Source organism: Balaenoptera musculus, chromosome 3 (genome assembly GCF_009873245.2).
Source record: "Balaenoptera musculus isolate JJ_BM4_2016_0621 chromosome 3, mBalMus1.pri.v3, whole genome shotgun sequence".
In the NCBI taxonomy this organism is placed as follows: domain Eukaryota; kingdom Metazoa; phylum Chordata; class Mammalia; order Artiodactyla; family Balaenopteridae; genus Balaenoptera; species Balaenoptera musculus.
Genome location: NC_045787.1, coordinates 7,583,956 through 7,604,386, shown reverse-complemented (window position 1 = coordinate 7,604,386; position 20,431 = coordinate 7,583,956). Strand labels below are relative to the sequence as shown.

The following is a 20,431-nucleotide window of genomic DNA, read 5'->3' as shown; positions in this document are numbered from 1 at the left end:
CCACCTGTGTTTGTCCAAGGGGGTTACGCACTTTATTTTACCCAATTTCATTTCCTGTTTCTTCGTCTTTTAACTCAACAGTTTTGAGAGTCAGACATGGAGGCAGGTCTCAGCAAACTTAGTCGTTGGGTTTCCCAAAACTAGGAAAGAACTAGGAAGTAAAGAACTAGGAAGAAGGAAGGAGAGAAGGAAGAAAATGTGATCTTAGCTAGAGAAACACTTGGAGACATTTTTAAAAAAGCAGAAATTGATGAATGCTGTTTACTGAAAGATACCTAACCTCAGAAAGTACCTCTGAGATAAATCATCAGAGGCACAAGAAGATTTAAAAGTGGCACCAGGTTCCAAAGAATCAGAATACCGTCTCTTAAAATACCCCCCAAAATAAATAAATCAGTACATAGTAAATTTATTTACTACCCCTATAACAAATTCAGAAGAGTTTGTATAAATTATGTATGAAGCCTTTGAAAACGTTCTTCCTATTTGGTTTTTCCTCTCCTCCCTGTAACGCTTGCATGTTTGGTATGACAGGTGGATTCCTGCACTTTTTTTTGCTCCTCACTCATCCCGGAGCACAAGAAATTCTTCAAGTAAGACCCCCGTAGTGAGGAGTGAAAGCTGGGGAATCAGATCTGCCTCGGGGGGGAGGGTGGGAAAAAGGACTTTCTTTCCTCTAGCAAGATCCACTGATGGGAAGCATTGGCCTCTCTCTCCAGGGTTCTCATGCACACACTGTCCCCTTTGTCTGGTGACATCAGTGCCCCCAGGGTCCCTGGGCACCATCTGTGACCTCATTTTGCCCATGCTTTCTTCTCCCTTTTACTTTTCCTCTTTTTTCTCCTTTCTCTTCTTGTCTTCAATCTTCCTCTGGTACTTTAGGTCTTCTTCCCCCTCTTCCTTCTTGCTGGGGCTGTGGTACACCCACAGGCAGCACTATTCAGTTTTGGGAAACCCAGCCAAAATCTTTGTGGACACCTGCCTGTCTTAAGGCCTGTCTGGGGACATGTGTAGTTGGTAGCCCTGGGTCGGGGGGTGGCTGGGCCTCCCTTCCCTTCCGAGGCCCCATCTAACTGTTCCCCACCCCCCTTGCCCTCCCCTGCCCTGCCTCCCTCCCCCATCTCCCTGGACGTGTGTGTCCCCTCTCCTCGGGGGTTCCTGCCTGACCTGTCCCACCCCACTCTGCATCACTTCTCAGTAGCCATTTGTATTTCCTGGTCAGGCTGTGTTTTAATTATTCAGCCCCCTCCCCCGAGCTGGGCCACATGAATTCTTGTTGAGCCCAGGACACAGCCTGCAGTGGCTGTTTCACTCCACTAAGGAGCGAGCAAACGCGTAAGCCTTCACCTGGCTTCGGCCCTCACCGCTCCCGGCGCTGGAGCGACTTCTTGCTGTGGAGTCCCTCCTGGCCTCTACCTGCCAGATGCCGGTCATTCCTCTCACCCGTCATGACAACCAAGAATAACCAAGAATGTCTCCAGACATGGCCGGACAGTGACTTGGGTGTAATTCCCAAGATGGTATTGTATTGGCAACTTTTACATTGTCTGTTTTGAATTTTGCTGTCCCTTTAAGAGTACTTTCATATTTCATCTAGATCACACTTATTTATTCATTTCACGGGCTTTAAAAAAATGTCCTCTCTGTGGACTTCAGTCTCCTGTGTGTTAAAGGATAACATTCAATGACTTAATCTAGCCAAGGTTTCTCCTATGAGTCTATCACTTTAAAACAATCTGTGTGGTAGCCTTATACGAGTAGATTATTACTCCTTGGGGTGAAAAGTTGCTTCTGCTGAATCAAAATCGTCCCATATTCTTCCTTAAGCTGTGATCATTGGTTGTTTGATGCTTAGAAATTAAGCAAGTAAAAACCAGAGAACACACAGGAAGGGCCATCTTTCATGCCTATTAAGAATATATCTTTGATTCACAGAAGGGACAGATCATTATTATACATAATTGAGGTTTCCTGATACACAGAAAGAAAATGAGCAAAACAAACATTGTCAAAGAAAATCGTACCTTTAAGTTCCACATGTTTCTGGTTTCAGTGGGCTAAGAACAATGGCAAACCTCAGTAATTATAAATCGATTCAAACTGTGTTTGTGGATGGGATTTTTTTTTTAAAGATGAATACGTTAAGACAGATGACGATGAATTTCAAAGTGCCAATGTGAGAAAGAGAAATGGCATATTCTTTTAGGTTGCATGAAGTACACTGATAAACTCACAGACAGTTTTGAACAACCTGCGCTTGGTTGAAATAGAATTCGGTTTTGTAGCAGAACCATGTGCAATGAAGTTCATGTGCACGAAACGATGTGATAGGTCTATGAAGGCAGCAGCCTAGGCAACGCTGCTGGGCTGGTCCAGGGGTGGTGAGAGCAGAGGAACATCCAGGGCTCTTCATTTTCTGTTACTAGTTCCTTTCCCTTATTTAGCATCTCTGTGGCTTTCTTAAAGTGGCACCTGGCACAGCAGCCATCAGAGACCTGAGCCCAGCTCCTGGAACACAGAAGGGAAGGAAACAAACAGCTCCGAAGGTCTAGCCCCTGAATTCAGAATTCATTCAACCCCAATTTCCCTGTTCTGACATTTCGAGGAGCCAAATCAGAAGACATTTCCATAGAGTCCATTTGACTGAAATGTAACATCTCTTTGGGGGAGTGGAATTCAGATTTTCTTAGTAGCCCTGAGTTTAGAAATAAGAATTCAATTGTTTTCTATTTTTGTTGGCGTTAGAGTAATATGAAAACTTACACACAGATCTACAAAGTTCCCCTTCTCCCTGAAATAGAGTAATGCAAAATGTGACATCTCAAAAATGAGAAAAATGCCAGCCATTTTGTCTGAACTCATTTTTTCCTACCCTAAGAAAAGTGGTCTGTGCTTCTCCACATAATGCCTTTTACTGCAGAGCCAAGAATGTGGAGCGTGGATGAGGCTCTGGGCCTTCAGGGGTGGTACTGCTTGCGCCCACTCAGTCCTCTGGGGAGAGCATTCCTCCGCGGGCTGCAGAGGGGAGAAGAGAGAGGGCACATTTCCTCGTGTTCCCCGTGTTGCTGGGACCGACGCGGACATCATTTCACGTTCAGTGGATTAAAATGACCATTTAGGGAATCAACATCAAGAAAATGTAGCCAGATCTTTGATTTGGGCCTGTGTAGCAGAGAAGGGAGGACGGAGACTGTCAATTCTTGGTGAGCTTTGAATTCTATTTTACTTAAAATTTTCAGCTCACTTGGGAGAAAGTGGGTGACTTGGCCTGAAATGGCTTAAACATCCTATCTATGAAAACAGGAGTGGGAAATCTGTGTTGTTTATGGATTCAAAAAGGGTTTATAATAAAATCTGTTGTATTTAGTTATTTTTGAAACATCATTATAGACATTGGCTTCTAGAAGTATTTAAATGTGTTTTACACAAATATTATTTTAAACATAAATAGTCGATCCTCTTGTGATCTAACAAAAGCTCCTTGTCTGCTTGGGGTTATTATGTCTAAGCCAAAGCCCTTCCCACCGTGACCTTTAGGAACTTTACAGAGGAAACACAACCGATTATTAAGGGAATGAAAGAGCTCCTTTAGGCACATATTATACTTTATAATTTTCAAAAGATTCTCGTTTGTGATCTCATTTCAGTATTTTTAACACCAAGTTCCTAGAATGATTTTGCAAGTTAGTGGGAGAGTTTTGATTAGAATCCAGTGCTCTGTGTGTTGTTCTTCCTGCTGTATCCTGTGGTCCTGCTTCCCAGGTTGTCAAATTCTGCTCGTAAACAGGTAAATTCCAGAGAAGAAAAACATGATGCCATCCCGCCTGGGAACCTGGTGATGTAGGGGGTGAAACAACATTTTCATCCAAGGTGCCAGTATTTGGAAAGCTATGAGTTAACTGGTGCAGGCAGCACACTACGGAACTGCCTTTATTCTGTATAATTGCTCCAAAAATGGAGGGTTCTTTAAGATTAGATACTAACAACCTGTGCAGATTACACATACCAAATTTTGGTTCATAAAATTGAGGTTCCCTAACAAGTTACCCTTGGAGTCAGCTCAGTTGAAAACAATATCATTATGTAAATAAATATATATGATATACTTTATTGATACACTTATATAGCATACACTCTTTTAATATATATTCATATATGTGTATCCGTATATAGTTTTATAGATATACATATAAATATCTATATTTATATATCTAAATATGGATATAATAGTATGTCTATATATTTATATAAATGCTTCTGTAATATGTATGCATATATATTCATGTGTAATACATATGTCTCATATATATGTATATATGTCTTATATATGTGTGTATGTGTTTTTATATATATATTTACATCTGATTGGATGGTACGGTTTTTCAAGATCCACCTGGTAATCATGGCTCTTGTTGTATACATTCAGCCTAAAAGGCACATGCAGTTATTATAAGTTGCTCTTCTGCACTTTGGATGCTCTCAAAGGTATGTCATCATTAAGGAAAGACACACTGCAGTCAGTGGGAGCGCTGTAATTAATGTAAAGGCTGTTGGGCTCCGCCCTCCTCCTCCTCCCTCAGATTGATGGGTGGGTGATGGGCTGGGGGTTGCTGAGGCTTCGTCCGTGTTTATAGGTCATCCTTCTACCCAGTGAGTCTTTCTTCAAGCAGAACATCTGTTTGGGAAATAAATATGATGAAGTGCTGCAGGGCAAACCCAGTTATTTCATGAAGAAAATTGTTCCCAAACACATGCTCTCCCTGCTGGGGCCTTGGTCTTATGTCCTTGAGATCAAGTGGGCATCGGCTGTGGCATCTAAAAGCTCTTTGGGTGAGTCAGCAACTGTGCATGTCAGCTATCAGTTCAAGTAGGACTTGCTTCAAAGTCAAGGACAGGTTGACCCGCCTGTGGGACTGCAGGCACAGACGGGTTATTTTAATGTTTAAGTGCTATTATCAAAGTGAGGTAGATGAGTCTCATTATAACAACAGCAGCCGTGTGCTGGCAGGCTCCCGGGAGCCTTGGGAATGTGCACTGTGTCTTCTTGGAAAACTGGAATTCCTTAAATCCCCTTATGCCATTTTTGAGCTACAGAAATGGGATAAAAGAAACAAATTCTCAGGCAAGATTCTTATCATGGACATTTAGATAAGCTCATTGAAAAGATAAACCTAGAGTAGAACCTCCTAAAAGGACTTCTGTGTTATATTTTAAAACAGGTGGTCCAAGCAGTACTTCTAGTAGGTTCAGATAACCCGTGAAAAGCCCCTGTCTGTAGCAAAGACTGACAAAGTGATTGACTACAGATTTTCCCACAGGAGAATTTGGATTTGGGAATCACCATCATGAGCAGATGCAGTATTACGGGGCCTGGCACTCAGGCCATTTCCTGTCATTCTTAATTTTGACTCTCCGATTCATAAATTTATCTTCTGCTCCAAAGCAAAGTACTTCTGCTTTCTTCCATTTCTGTTTTTACATTCTGTTTTGCTTGGGCTTTCTCCAATCTCTCATCAAAAAAAAGAAAAAGAAAGAAAAAGAAAAAGAAAGTTGTGATTTTCAATGTATTTATTTGCTTAGGATTCACATCCAGTCTGCTTCTAGATAGAATCAGTTGAGCAGTTTGTGAATTAACCATGAGGGAACATTTAGGCGAGTGAAACAGGAAGGGGCTGAGCTGAGCTGACCCAGACTGTGGGCGAATGAGTTCAGCTCTGGACAGTTCAGAAGAAACACGAAAGTATCACCCCACCTCCAGTGGTTCCTCCTATTGGACACAGAGGGTGAGCAGACCTCGTCCAGCCTCACTGGTGATGAGACAGAACTCTTCCTCCCCATCCTCCTCCCTGTTCCCTCCCACCTTGCATGCTGGGCTTACCTAAAGCACTACCCTCCGCAGGCCCCGTTTACCATAAGCAACTACGGCTTTCACGGAGCTGGAGTTGCCTGCGTCCTCTTAGTAAAGACTGCATAAGCCTCCATGTCCGATTGTCCTGTTTCCTGACATTTACCTGCTTCCTTCCCTACATCCTCACTCAACTTGGGGGACCCTATCAGCATCGGGGAGACACACAGCGCAGGTAACCTTTCCCAGAGGGTACAGCGTATTCTCGTGATTTCCAGAACATACTTTTTAAATTCTCTGTTCTAATTCTTTAAAAAAAAATTTTTTTGATGTGGACCATTTTTAAAAAGTCTTTATTGAATTTGTTACAGTATTGCTTCTGTTTTATGTTTTGGCTTTTTGGCCGCGAGGCATGTGGGATCTTAGCTCCCCGACCAGGGATCGAACCCTCACCCCCTGCATTGGAAGACGAAGTCTTAACCACTGGACCGCCAGGGAAGTCCCTCTCTGTTCTAATTGAAATAATATTGTGCCCTCCCTCATTTACTTTTTTCCAGGATTTTTTTTTTTTTTTTTTTGATAGCCAGTTGGATTTGTCCCTCGGCTCTGACACACATCAGCATCCTGGGTATCACATCCCCAGCCATCTTTCTAGTTCTTCATCAAGTTTGTGATGGGCCTTCAGGAAGGTTAATGACCTACAGTCCTGTTTTCACTTTGTCTTTCTTTTGGGAGGTTAAGATAAACACCACATCTGTTATCTTTATTGTTTCTCTTCCCAAAATTGATTAGAGGCCCTTGCTTTTTCTTCACCGGCTCCGTAAGACTCAGCCATGAGAGCACGTCTTTTCAATGAGGATGATTCTCTTGGAATAACTTACCCTTGGCCAAGTTCACGGTGATACGACTGCCTTTAGCGCATTTCTACCTGTGTCAGTCTCCTGCTTTAAAAAAGCGAAATGCGAAAAGTTCTTTTACGTTTTGACTCATTCTTGAAAGAGTTCTAAAAGCAGCAACAGAAAACAAACAAAATCCCCACGTCTCTCCACTGTCTGTAATTTTCTCTCATTCTTTATTATAGTGTCATTGTTGTGTCTGCTTTGTCCATTCCGGCCATCAAGAGCCGTCTCAGCCCTGTGTTCCCCGAGTTGTCTTTCTGGAGTGCCCTCAGACGCCATTAGGTCTGGTGTTTCCACTCTGGCCTTGATCCTGTCTCTGCAAACTCTGTGCCCCTCTGCTCTCTGAGGCGGCGTACCCCTCCTCTGTGTTCTCCGAGTGAGAGCTCCCTGACCCTGGGAAGGGATAACGACGTGCCTTTTTGAAGTCTTGTTTTGTTCTTTCTCTTCAGAACTCTCCTTCCCTTTCCCCAGGTATAAAAGCAAAACGGAACAGAACGAAATAAGCCTCCCCATCAGGTGTACCTTTCTCAGTTACTCAATTTATTGTCTTCTGTTGACACTCATTTCTTAATTCTTCTAATAGTTAACTTCGATCTTTCATTCTGTCCTTTTTTTTTTTCCTCAAAGTATCTTCAGTTTAGCAGCCAATGATAATTTGTTATTTTTTTTTTCACACACACACATGCACTGTATTTTATTTTTACAAGAGATAAATCAACTGACACCAAGCATTGTAAATGGGTGACCACAACAAAAGCAACAGTGATTGCAATTACCAGACACGAACCACACTCATACTATGTCATAATATTGACATTCAGTCCAATAGTCCTCCACTGTAACAGCTCCTTTACTTTGCAGTGAAAATTGATTTGTATATTTTTTGCCTCTGAGTCCTTGTGGGATTTTTTTTTTTATTCAAACAGAAAGTCACAAAAATTATAATCATCCTCATCAGTTCACTCAGCCCCATGTAATTAATTTTTTTTTCATCTTGATCTTTTGTTAGCACTTTTATGAGTTCATCAGTTTTCCATTAGAGTTCTGAAAATGCTTATTCATTCAGTTCAGCAGTATAGTCAGTTACCAGAAACCTGTACTTGTCAGAGTCTTTTCCATGAATTCCTTCAAGATGAAACCCTTTTATAGGAACATTTTTGCAAAAGCATCAGAATATACCCAGAACTGTCTGTAAATGACAAAAGACTTAAAAATGACCACGGTTAAAGATTTGATGAAAGTTCATAATAATGCAATTGACAAGGAAATGTAGTTATTTCTGAGATATACATTTTAAAGTAATAACTAGAATTATGACTTATAACATTTTACCAGAACATATAAGATTTTTAGAAATTTCATGTGATGTCTGAAACATTTATGTTAACATATTTCCATACAAATAAATCAAAGAAAGTTTAGTATTAGTTATTTGTTTGTTTGTTTGTTTATACTGCAGGATAATTTGTTGCTTTTATTGTTAGTAGTAGTATTAGGAAAATTATCTACCTTTGATATTTCACTTTACAGTTAGAAAACGAATTCAAATATTTTAGCTCATTTTATATCCACACCTAGGCCATGCCACAGGCTGAGTTATGGCAAATCAACATTTCGTGGAGACTGAGGCTCTATTCCACCAAAGAGAGCATTGCTGTGCCGTTAGATCCGGATCCTCCTGATTGGGGAAATGTGTGTCTAACCGATATATCATCATGCAGCATCTTCTAGGTCTGGTTGGTTGGTCAGTCACCATTTCCTGTTCATTTGCTGGAGTCTGACTTTGCCCTTTCATGCCTTGCACTGTGGTCCAGGCACGGAAGCAGGAAGGACTGAATTATGGAAGTAGTTTCCTTACCTGTCTCCTGAACTTCCATCTCACGTCTCCACTAGCTTCCACATGGTCCAGAGTGGTCCTTCATTTACAAACATCACCTCAGGTCAAAACTGCATGCAGTAGCACAGGGAGATCAGCTCGGTGCTTTGTGTCCACCTAGAGGGGTGGGATAGGGAGGGTGGGAGGGAGATGCAAGAGGGAGGGGACATGGGGATATATGTATATGTATAGCTGATTCACTTTGTTATACAGCAGAATCTAACACAACATTGTAAAGCAATTATACCCCAATAAAGATGTTTAAAAAAAAAAAAACTGCATGCAGTGAAAACATAAAACGGTTCCTTCACATTCAGAATAAAAAGTAAACTCACTGGTCTGGCACACCTGGCCTGTGTCTGGCTCCCCAGCTTATGTCTACCTCTTCTGTACGCAGTGAAAGCACTGTGCTTTCTCCAACCGTGATGCCTTGTCAGTCCATTCTTTCTGCTGAGAATGTGTTTTCCCTCCTTTGCTCGGTAAAATCCTGCAAGTGTCAGGGGGTACCTCCTCCAGGAAGCCTCACCAAATCCTACTCTTCCTTTGAAACTTATCTCAGGTGTCATCTCCTCCAGGAAGCCTTCCTACACCTCCTCCCTTCCCCTCTCCTCTGGAGTTAGCAATATGCTGTTCTCCGGTGCCTCCTCATTAGAGTATGTTGGCAGCTCTGTGTATTTTAATTTTGCGCTACGGGCCTCGATTGTGACTCCTTCCACAGTCTCTACCAAAGAGTATCTAATCAGTAAATGCTTGCTGGCTGAATGAATGAAGAGCTTTCTACCTGAAAGTTCCTGCACTACTATGACCATGCCCTAGATTTATATGTATGTTTTGCAACCACAGAAAAAAAATTCACAGGTCTGAGTCATCCATTAGCATGAGCTTTCATGCCTCATGTTCCAGACATCCTTTACTTATTAGTTATATTTTAATTTTTCATCAAAGAATCAGACATATTTATAGATTCTTGCTGTGCATACATTTTGAGAACTTTATGTAAAACTTCTTCCAATTTGCAATCAGAGTTTCACATGTGACCCTAGCATCTGGAGAAGCATTCACCGTGTTTTTTCAAGTTCCTGGGGAAGTTTTCTAAGACACTGTTTCATGAGCAGTGTTTATTTATTTTCCTAATATATGTCAAAGGCAATTTAGGGCTCACACTCTTATCAGCTACAACTCAAAATGAAAGCCCATTCATCAAAAGAAGACACATGCTTTGAGATTTTAACTGAACGTATATTTATATCTATCTTTACAAATATCCTCTATTGAGCAAGTGTGCAGAAAAAGACTATTTTAGAGTTCTGTTGTTATTTTTTGGTCAGTATCCGAGAGGAATTTTTGTTTGTTTGTTTGTTTTTACTAGTTAATTAACATCTAATCTATTAACTAGACAAGGTGTATTCATATTCACCGTTCCTCTTGCGCTCAGGCCTCCTTAACGAGTTTCTTGTGATTTTTTTTTTTTTTTCCAGGAGGAATGTCAGAATTACATCCGGGTACTGTTGGTGGGTGGCGACAGGTTATTTACCTGTGGAACCAACGCTTTCACGCCGGTCTGCACCAACCGCACGGTATGGCTTCAGGTGGAGCTTTGACAGATTTTAATACCAGAAAAATCCAAACATTCTATTAAAACCCTAGTTTTAAACGTGTTTCTATTCTCCAAAGAGTTGCTTTTTAACTTTAAAAAGCATCTTTTGTCAAACTGAATAAATATTTGATGTACTGATCTATTACTAATAACACTATTGTATAAAGAACTGGTAATAATTATAGCTTGTTTAATTAAATTTAAATATGCTTTCAAACTATTTCTACCAGCTCTTTTCCCACCAGACCCTAAACATAATCCTAAACGTATTCTTATTTCTTTTTTCTTCTTTATCGTAGGGAGGCTGTTAGGTATTAAAATAACCCTAAAATCATAATCCAAGTGAAGAAAATACAGTTTACAAATTGGATGAGGAGGGTGTCAAAAAAAGTAAAGCAAACTAGCAAACAAATAGAACCCTAGGAAAAGTAAAGTTATATGCCACCCTCTGTCTTTTTATTTTAACCTGTCATTATTGACAGGGGGATTTTCAGCATCCAGGTCTTACACCCGTAGAACTGCCGGGTTATCAGAGCACACGTGTAATCTTCCTAATTTGGGATATTCATTTGATCTTCCTCCAGGAACATGATAAAGAAATATCACTATGTTAATTTCCTGGTTACACACTTTCTCTCAAAACCTGAACTTACCATCCTTTTTACTGTTCATTATTTTCAAATAACATTCAGTTATTGGAAAGAAAGGGAGGACGTTGATGATAAGTGATGCTCACAGAGAGATCCCTAGGTACCATGGCCTGTCCTAAGCACCGTACAACTTCATCCTTACGTTCACCCTATGTGGTGATTATCCTTTGGGTCACCACTTGATAAGAGTCTGAGGCTTAAAGACTTTAACTAGCTTACCCGGGGCTACACGTCTAATAAAGCAGGCAGTGTATCTGAGCCCGCCTGCCTAACCCCTCTGCTCTCGTACCTCTCAGGTAAGAGTAAAGAAACCAGCGGAGCAAAGATTCCCTCCGCATCCAAAGAACTTTTCTCATTCGGTAGTTGTTCAGCTCCTCAAATGCTGGATTCCCACCACTTGACTCCAAGACACTGAGTTGCCTCTCTGAAAACTAAAAACTAAAGGCTTGGAAATTTGGGCTACATGGTGCTAAATATCCACACATCCTTACCGATGAATGCAGTTTGGGGCTATTCGTAATATTTCGATTCACTTTTATTGATAAAATTGTACCTAATTTTTATTGCAATTTGTATTTCTATGAATATTGAAGTTGGGTTTTTTAAATAAAGTGGAAAAATCTGCACTGTCCCATGCATTATAAGTAAAGTCATAGACAAGAATCTAACTTCATCTTTTGTGAGTATCCAAAAGCCAGAGGTTCAGTAACTCTCAGGGATGATGAGAAAGGTTGATGGGTAGATTGTCTCAGGATGACCACCGCGTACTGTTCTCGTCCAAGCCAGAGTGCAGAGGTTTGTCACGTTGTACGAGCCCCAGAGAGTTTATCGTGCATGCTTCATTTGCAATTTGGGTGGATATGCTCCGTGAACGCTCTTAAAGGGGATTCCTGGGGGATAATTTGTTTCTCTGTCTCGTCCTCACACCTAGCTGAGTAACCTGACGGAGATCCATGATCAGATCAGCGGCATGGCGCGCTGTCCTTACAGCCCTCGGCACAATTCCACGGCTCTCCTCACGGCGGGCGGGGAGGTCTATGCAGCCACGGCCATGGATTTTCCCGGACGCGACCCCGCCATTTACCGGAGTCTGGGCGTCTTGCCCCCTCTCCGCACCGCGCAGTACAACTCCAAATGGCTCAACGGTAAGTCTTGCCTTCACTCCCAGTTTCCCCTCTCGTTGGTCTGTGATGCCCGGTGACTTGGTGCTCAAAAGCAAACTGTCACCGTTTCTAAAAATAAAATAATGTCTTCATTTTCTAAAGAAATCAAAATGTACCCGGTTTTGGATTTCAGTGTGGAAAGGCATCAGGTGGCTCTTTGCCAACTTGGAAGAGAAGTGATATTCTCCACACTTAGGGCATGATAATAAAGCTAATGCTGATATGAGCATTCCTCAAACTGAAGCTGCTTTTTTTTTAATAATTTTTTTATTTTTATTTATTTATTTATTTATTTATTTATTATAAATTTATTTATTTATTTATATTTATTTTTGGCTGTGTTGGGTCTTCGTTTCTGTGCGAGGGCTTTCTCTAGTTGCGGCGAGCGGGGGCCACTCTTCATTGCGGTGCGTGGGCCTCTCACTGTCGCGGCCTCTCTTGTTGCGGAGCACAGGCTCCAGACGCACAGGCTCAGTAATTGTGGCTCACGGGCCTAGTTGCTCCGCGGCATGTGGGATCCTCCCAGACCAGGGCTCGAACCCGTGTCCCCTGCATTGGCAGGCAGTTTCTCAGCCATTGCGCCACTAGGGAAGCCCTGAAGCTGCTTTTTCATATTATTGTTTGCAGTTTAGGAAATCCGATGTCGTGTCAAAGGTATCTGTAGCCTCATGTGCATTCTTTCTTAACTTCTTTATTAGATACCTAAAAAGGGAAATTACTAGCGTTTCATGAACGTTTCAGGCAATTGTGTAAAATAATGTGTTTGGCTTCAGGTAGCTCCAAATAGCTTGACCAATTTTTTTTCATTTAATTTTTTATTGTATATTGGAGTATAGTTGATTTACAATGTTGTGTTAGCTTCAGGTGTACAGCAAAGTGATTCAGTTCTACATATACATGTATCCATTCTTTTTCAGATTCTTTTCCCATATAGGTTATTACAGAATATTGAGTAGAGTTCCCTGTGCTACACGGTAGGTCCTTGTTGATTATCTATTTTATATAGAGTAGTGTGAATATGTCAATCCCACACTTCTAGTTTATCCCTCCGCACCACGTTTCCCCTTTGGTAACCATAAGTTTGTTTTCGAAGTTTGTTTCTGTTTTGTAAATAAGTTCATTTGTATCATTTTTTCTTTTAGATTCCACATATAAGTTGACCACATTTTTTTAAAAAAAGGTATCAAGTCATACAACTAGAAGGTCAGGGTAGGTGTCTTCAGAGTTGCTCACTTCAATGACTCAAGAGTCAGTAAGGGACCCAAGTCGTGTCACCACCATCTCTGGCACCCACAGTCGGTCAGGTTGGCCCTCAGGCTCGCTCTGCTCATGGGTGCAAACCTGCGGCTACAATTCCTGGTACTGCATCCAGACATGACAGTATCCAGTGGAAGAAGAACCACGCTCCTTGTGTCCTTTTTTTGAAGAAATCAGAAACCCCCAGAAGACTTCCCTTGAATCCTGGGCTAGAACTTGGTCACTTGCTCAATTAGCAAATAGAAAGTGATTCCAGCCGCCCAAATTGAAGTTAAAGTGGCTATGTACTGAGACCTGCTGGCTGAAATTCAGCCCTCTGCATATGGGTACGTTCATGTGTGAATATGGTTACACACACACACACACACACACACAATAGCAAACACAATGTTATTGATAGATGTATGCACCATATGTAATCCATTCCCTCAATCGTTTATTTGATAGTTTGCATAAAGATGAAATCTTGTAATTGCCATGATAATATTTGCTATTTTGAGCTTTCAAGTCCTCCAAAGATTTACTGGCTTTTCATCGAGTACAAGCTCATTACTGTAGACCCGAGTTTCTCACCTCAGCACTGTTGATGTTTTGGGCCAGATAATTCTTTTTTGGGGGAGGGAGTTTGTCCTGATTGTTGCAGGATGGTTCGCTGCATCCCTGGCTTATACCCACCAGATGCAATAGCATGGCCCACCTCCTGAATTGTGACAACAAAAACTTTGTCCAGAAACTGCCAGATATTCCCTTGGGAAAATATTGCTTCTCTTTGAGAACCACTGGTTTAGAATGATCACTTATGCATATTTATGCGTATGTGTATATATACACACAAGCATTTTGTCAAATAAGATAGTCAAACCAGCCATCACAGTCTGCCTTTAAAAGACTCCCTTGTAGAGAAAAGAGTCTTCATCCAGTTTCTTCAGCAAGTTGAATGACTCCGTGAGCTTCCAAAGGGCAATGTGAATTGTTTTCTCAATCCAAAGCAGTAACTAGATTCCCTATGTTAACATTATGTCTGTTGAACTGGTTTCAACTGGACCTTTCAACTCTCTGTGGAAGGTCTCCTTTCCGCTCTGATGCTTTCTTTCATCTGTGTAGCTTAAAGTTCTTTCTATTCATTTGTTGAGTTTTACTGGCCAAGCAGTTTCCAGTTAAAAATCAAAATGACTTACTCCCCAACCACAAGCATTGCATTTAGAGTTTGCTGAAAGCAAAGTAAAAATTAATTCGGAGTACAATCTCTTTCTTTTCCCAGAAGCGACACCCTGAAGAATATCTTGGGAAAATAATTCAGGTTATGGCATGAGTTAGAAACACTTTCTTTCCATGTGACTTAGATGCCCAGGCTGATCAGGTTAACCCTCTGGGTGCAATCTTTCCCATTTGAGAGTCAGGCGATGTCATAAGGACAGTTGAAGAGCTCACCCAGGGTTTCCACAGTCACTGTAGGCATATATGTCCTAAAATCATAAATGATATTATCCAGCAACTGTGGCCATTACAGATAAGTCCAAGGTGAACATGGCAGAGCTGTCACTCTGCTCATGGTGTCATCATAACTCGCATGGCACTGAATTGTCCCGCTGTCCTCAGGGAGCGTCGCCCTCTCGTTCCCCACCAGGAAGGCCCTCACTCCCAGGGCAGAGCGCAGAGAGCCCTGAGGGTCCCAAGTTCTTCTGTGTTGAGTGTTGATTCCCTCTCCTGTGTTCTCTTGGGACACTTTCTTCTTTTATTGATCGCTGAGGTATCATTTCTACCTCTGATTGGCCCTGGTTTTCTGCTCTGACCCTCCCTCCAGCATAGATTCTGGCCTCTGAGCCCCACTGAGCTCTGCTTCTGTGCCCCTGCTGAGCCCGGACGCAGGGACATTTATTCTCACTGTCCTCCTTGGAATCCACACTTTTCCTCCCATCTGCCCTTTGACCAGACACCCTGTCTCTGTTCTTTCTGCTGTGCTCTGGAGTAATTTTCTTTCTTTACTGGAGGTTGGTGCCTTACCTGTTATCCTTTTTTTTCACATCCTTAAATTTCTTGCTCTCTGGTGACAATCACTATCTTTTTATAAAAATGCTCAGATCTCCTCCCTCTTCCATGAGACAAAGACAAAGAAATGCAATGAAGCTAAAAACATCCTTAGTTCTGCAGTATCCAAGAAGGGTCCTATTTCCTGTGTGATATTAGGTACCCACTAAATTACGCTCATATTCTTCTCCCAAGTTTTCAGCTGATTGAGGATCAAGGCACAGGAGTCACCAAATGGAGATCAGAGAGTTAGATTTGTTCTTGATAGAGCTTAGTGTTGGAAAATCCCAGGGCTGGTGTGTTAAGAATATGCAGATTATGACCTGCTGAATGAAGAGGTACAAGCTTCCACGTGGGGTTGGCAGGCAGCTTCCTCAGCATCCGACCTCCCGTTTTGGGGAAGTGAAAACCCTCGGGCTTTGCTTGAAGGTGCGGTTTCAATACACTCACGCAAAGAAAGTACAGTCACAAGGTTTATTACTTGCAGATCCCAGAACCCAGGCCCCAGAAGCTGGGGAAGGGCAGCCCTCCATCCCAGGTCAAGAGCAGGAGATAGAGAGGAGGGTAGCAAACACCTGTTAACTTACAAGGTTATCTGGACAGAGGTCACTGTCTTTTCGTGGGCTCAGTGGTCATATAAGAAGGTAGGGGATGGAGGCTTTGGAGGTGGAAAGTCCTGCCGGCAAATCAGTGCTCACCCTTCAGGATGCTGATTTGTCTCGATTCTTGGTTTCCTCGTTTGCAACCTGGAAATAACTTGCCACTGGACCTGGAAGTTGTGAGATAAAGAATCAGACCATGAAGATATGACGAATATTAGTGGCATGCAGCAGGGACTCGATAAATAGACGTAATTACTGTGAACTCCCCAAAGTCTGATACAACATCGGATGCATGGTGGCAGTGAGTAAATGTCTGTTGGCTGAGTGCGTGGAGGAACATTTTGAGCTGTGGTTCCTGATTACTGACACCTACCAGCCTCTTGTTTCCTGGCTTTCCTGACACTGACAAGCCTCCTCTGTGCTTTCCCCACTGTGCCCCCTGCCGCCCCTCTGCGCTGGGCTCTCCTGACTGCCCTGTCCTGCTTCTGCCACATCCAGGTCCCCCAGACACATTCCCCTCACTGCCCAGTCCGCAGTACCTCCAGGTGTTCACAGGGCTCAGGGTCCCTGGGAGGCCATCACTCAGCTGACAGCTGCTTACAGGTTATGATAAGCAGAGCTCATGTCTTTGGTTTGGACATTTACCAGTTTTTTGCCAACATTTCTCTGTTGACGAAAGAGAACTTTCTCGGCAGGGGAGGTGTGGAGGACAGCATCTATGAACCGTGGTCAGTAAAATTTTGTCTTCAGCTTCCCTGCTGTGATTAAACTGTGTATAGGATAATTTGCCTGTACAGGGAGGTAGACCCTTTCCATAATTGGGTTAATTAACTCATACAGGGCAAACTCATGGCATGACCGGTACAGCGGTCGCTAGCGTGTCTTGTTCGCCTCTGCCAGCCCTGTGCAGGCATCTCCCTCCTCAGCCAGCAGTCAGGCACCGACCAACTCCACTTCCTCAAGCCATGCCTTCGGCGACATTTTGGGCGCTGGCCGTGTTTGTTTTGTTTGTTTCCTAGGGTTGCTGCAACGAAGTGCCACAAACTGGGTAGCTTAAAACAGAAATGTGTTCTCTCAGAGTTCTGGAGGCGAGAAGTCCAAGATCAAGGTGTCGGCAGCCCGTGCTCTCTTTGAAGACTCCAGGGGAGGGCCCTGCCTCACCTCTTCCAGCTCCGTAGCCCTCAGCATTCCTTGGCTTGTGGCAGCATCACTCCGGTCTTTCTCTCTGTTCACATGGTCTTCTTCCTGTGGCTCTGCGTCCTCACGTGGCCGTCTTCATATAGGAACATGGGTCCTATTGGATTAGGGGCCCCCCTCATTCCAGTATGACCTCATCTTTACTGATTATATCTGCCATGACCCTATTTCCAAACAAGGTCACATTTATAGGTACCAACATGTATTTGGGGGGATACAATGCAACCCGCAATAGTGCCCTCATCAGGAAACGCTCACATGTTGAAATCTTAAACTTCTGTGTCTTATTTTCCAATGACACTGTTACATCTCTTTCTGGGTTGTGGGTGAATCCTCTGGCCACTCAGTCTTCTGGTCTCAGCTGTGTTCTCCTCGTTCTCGAGAGACAGCGCTGCCTTCTTGTTCCCAATAATAAGCATCAGAAGTCCTCAGGTAGGGCTCAAGGGATTGCCGTCTTCGCCCAGGGCAGAGCCGGCCTGCACCCGTTTCCTCCTTCCATGCTCCAGAGCACTGGGGTGGACAGTCCATCCACTTAAACTGTAGCCTTATCCACTGTGCATCCCTCCTCCACCTCACGATCTCTGGGGAAGGGGTGCCTCTCTCTTAGGCAGCATTCTAAAGTGGATTTCACCTCCCTCATTCTGGGTCTGAATTACTCCCTCAAAGGGCTGCAGAGAAGGCTTGGCAAAAATCAGCACTCTGACCCTCCAGAGCAAGAGAAGCACGCAGCACAAAGGATGCTCTTCAGGTTGTCAGAACATGTAGACAGAACATGGCAAGTCATGACCCTTCAGGGACCCAAGCCTCTGGGGACCTCCTTTGCTTCAGGGCTACTCTTCAGGCAAATGGTGACATCAGGCTGTCCAGGGTGACGTCCTGCCAGGATACAGAGAGCCCTGAGTAAGGACCTACCAAGCCTCTAATCTTCCCACCACACCTCCCAGAGACCCAGCATAAATACTACGTGGTAGAGTTCCAACAACCTGCCCTGAGCAAGCTAAGCGCCTTGGATCTAATACCAGAGTTCCAGGTGCATTGTCTTATGACACCACCCCCATTACAGCTGTCCACCAATGAGTGGGTGTCCCGCCTGTGCCCCTGCACCAGTGCAGCAAGACCCAGGTGGTGGCCGTGCCCTCAGCTGTCAGCAAGGGCTGACGTGGAGAGGACAGCAGGGCTGGCTATGACCCCTTCATCGGGTTTTCTCTTTCCCAGCCTGTGTGATCTGACTCCGCTGCTACCTTGCCCACGTGCCCTCTCGGCATCCTTTAAGGCGGAGCGTGCGTTTCCCTGGCTGCACCGTGCCTTCATCACCATGCTCCTTCCCACGTGCTGTTTATGCTGTTCTTTCTTCCCTTGAGTTTTGCCTCCTCTGTAATTCCTGCTCCTCTGTAGGTTCAGTTGGAGTTGCAGTTTCCCCAAGACTCGGTGGGTCCCTTTCATCCCTTCTTGACGGGCGTTGTGCGTGGCTGTCTTCACCCCACGGTACTGGAGCGCGTGGTCCCTGTCCTGCTCCAACCCCACTCGCGCCCCCATTTCACCTGCAGAGAAAGCTGAGGTGCCGCTGGCCAGCCCCCAATGCTTCCCTGTGCTGTCTCCTACCCACGCTTGCTCCTGCTTTAACCTCTTACATGCATTGCCACTGGCTCCCTCCTCTCTTCCAGGGATTAGCAGACGTTTTCTATAAAGGGCCAGAGAGCGAATATTTTAGATTTTGCATCCGTATGGTCTCTGTTGCAGCTTTTCAATTCTGCCATCGTAGCTCGAAGGCAGCCATCACCAATGCATACACGAATGCTGCGTGCACACACAACTTTATTCATAGCCAGCAGGCAGGCTCTGGCCTGAGGGCTATAGTTTGCTGGTCCCTGTTCTATCTGGAGAGCTCTCAGCCCCAGGCAATCCAGCTGGCCGGTGGGTTTAGCTCCATCATCTTTGCTCAAATGCCGCTTCTCAATGGGACCTCACCCCTGACCACCTTATTTGAAATGACTCCCTCCTCCATCTAGCCCTTTATTTTTTTTTTAAATTATTAGCACCTTTAATTATTATTTATTTATTTATTTATTTATTTATTTATTTATTTATGTGGCTGTGTTGGGTCTTCGTTTCTGTGCGAGGGCTTTCTCTAGCTGCAGCAAGCGGGGGGCCACTCTTCATCGCGGTGCGCGGGCCTCTCACTATTGCGGCCTCTCTTGTTGTGGAGCACAGGCTCCAGATGCGCAGGCTCAGTAGTTGTGGCTCACGGGCCCAGTTGCTCCGCGGCATGTGGGATCTTCCCAGACCAGGGCTCGAACCCGTGTGCCCTGCATTGGCAGGCAGATTCCCAACCACTGCGCCACCAGGGAAGCCCCCATCTAGCCCTCTTGATTCCCCTTAGCCGCGTTAGACCTTTATCCTTAGCGTTATGCTCTTTTAGTACTTGTCTCCTTTCCTCCACTAGAATGAATGTTCCCCGATGGCCAGGCTTACTTGTTGGTCACTGATGGATCCCATATACTTTCAACAGTGCTGGACACATAGTAAGCACCCAATACATCATTTTTGAATAAATGAACTAATAGATGAGTAGTTTACATCTTTGTTTTCCCCACCCATGAGTTTCTGAATTCCTTGAGGGCAGGGATTAGGTGGGATCAATTTTTGTGTGATCAGCATTTCATACAGTGCCTGAAACACAGTTGAGGTTCCATCAGTATTTGTTGAATGACTAGGAGATAGGCACATTCATAAGTAGCAGAAATATGAATTTTGTTGTTAACAAAGGGAACGTGTCATATTTGTTGTAACCCAGAACTTTAAAAATATAGATTTGTATGTTTGAAACCGATGCAGGTCCAAACATTTAAAGAATCTTCTTTTGCCATTCTCATTTGGACTCCCATTTTCAACCATTACGTATTCAGTTAGTTATCAAAGACAGTGTGCTTAATTGGATAATGTTCTGGAGGAATTTGAAACATTGAGTTATATGTTTGGTCATGACTATAAGTTTCCAAATCGGATTTTTTCCCCTGTGCCAAAATCACTCTTAAAACAAACTTATGTGTTTAGAGAAATACCTTAACAGCCTTAATGCATTAAAATACTAATTGTTAATAACCCTTATTAAATGATTATGGTAATGCAAGGTAATAAATGTTTAACGGTCTATGCTTAAAATAGAGAAGCTGTAAGACTTGCCTTCAAGAAACTGGCAATCAAATCGGGGAAAAAGTCAACCCATGAAAAGGGAAAAAAAATACATCTCCAAACTAACATTGTACAAATTGAGTTTGTGGGTTCTGGGGGAACTGCTTGCTTGCACATGGGCTAAA

At 43.4% G+C, this 20,431-nt stretch overlaps 1 protein-coding gene across 4 annotated transcripts in view; it reads left to right on the top strand.

The window, feature by feature from the left end:
• The window catches only part of SEMA5A (semaphorin 5A), a 528,372-nt gene that overhangs the window by 319,598 nt on the left and 188,343 nt on the right, over positions 1–20,431 (top strand). For all 4 annotated transcript variants that reach the window (XM_036846398.1, XM_036846396.1, XM_036846394.1 and 1 more), the window contains 2 exons: positions 10,099–10,197; positions 11,799–12,012. In XM_036846398.1, coding sequence (XP_036702293.1) covers positions 10,099–10,197; positions 11,799–12,012 — 313 coding nt within the window. The remainder of the gene's footprint in view (positions 1–10,098; positions 10,198–11,798; positions 12,013–20,431) is intronic.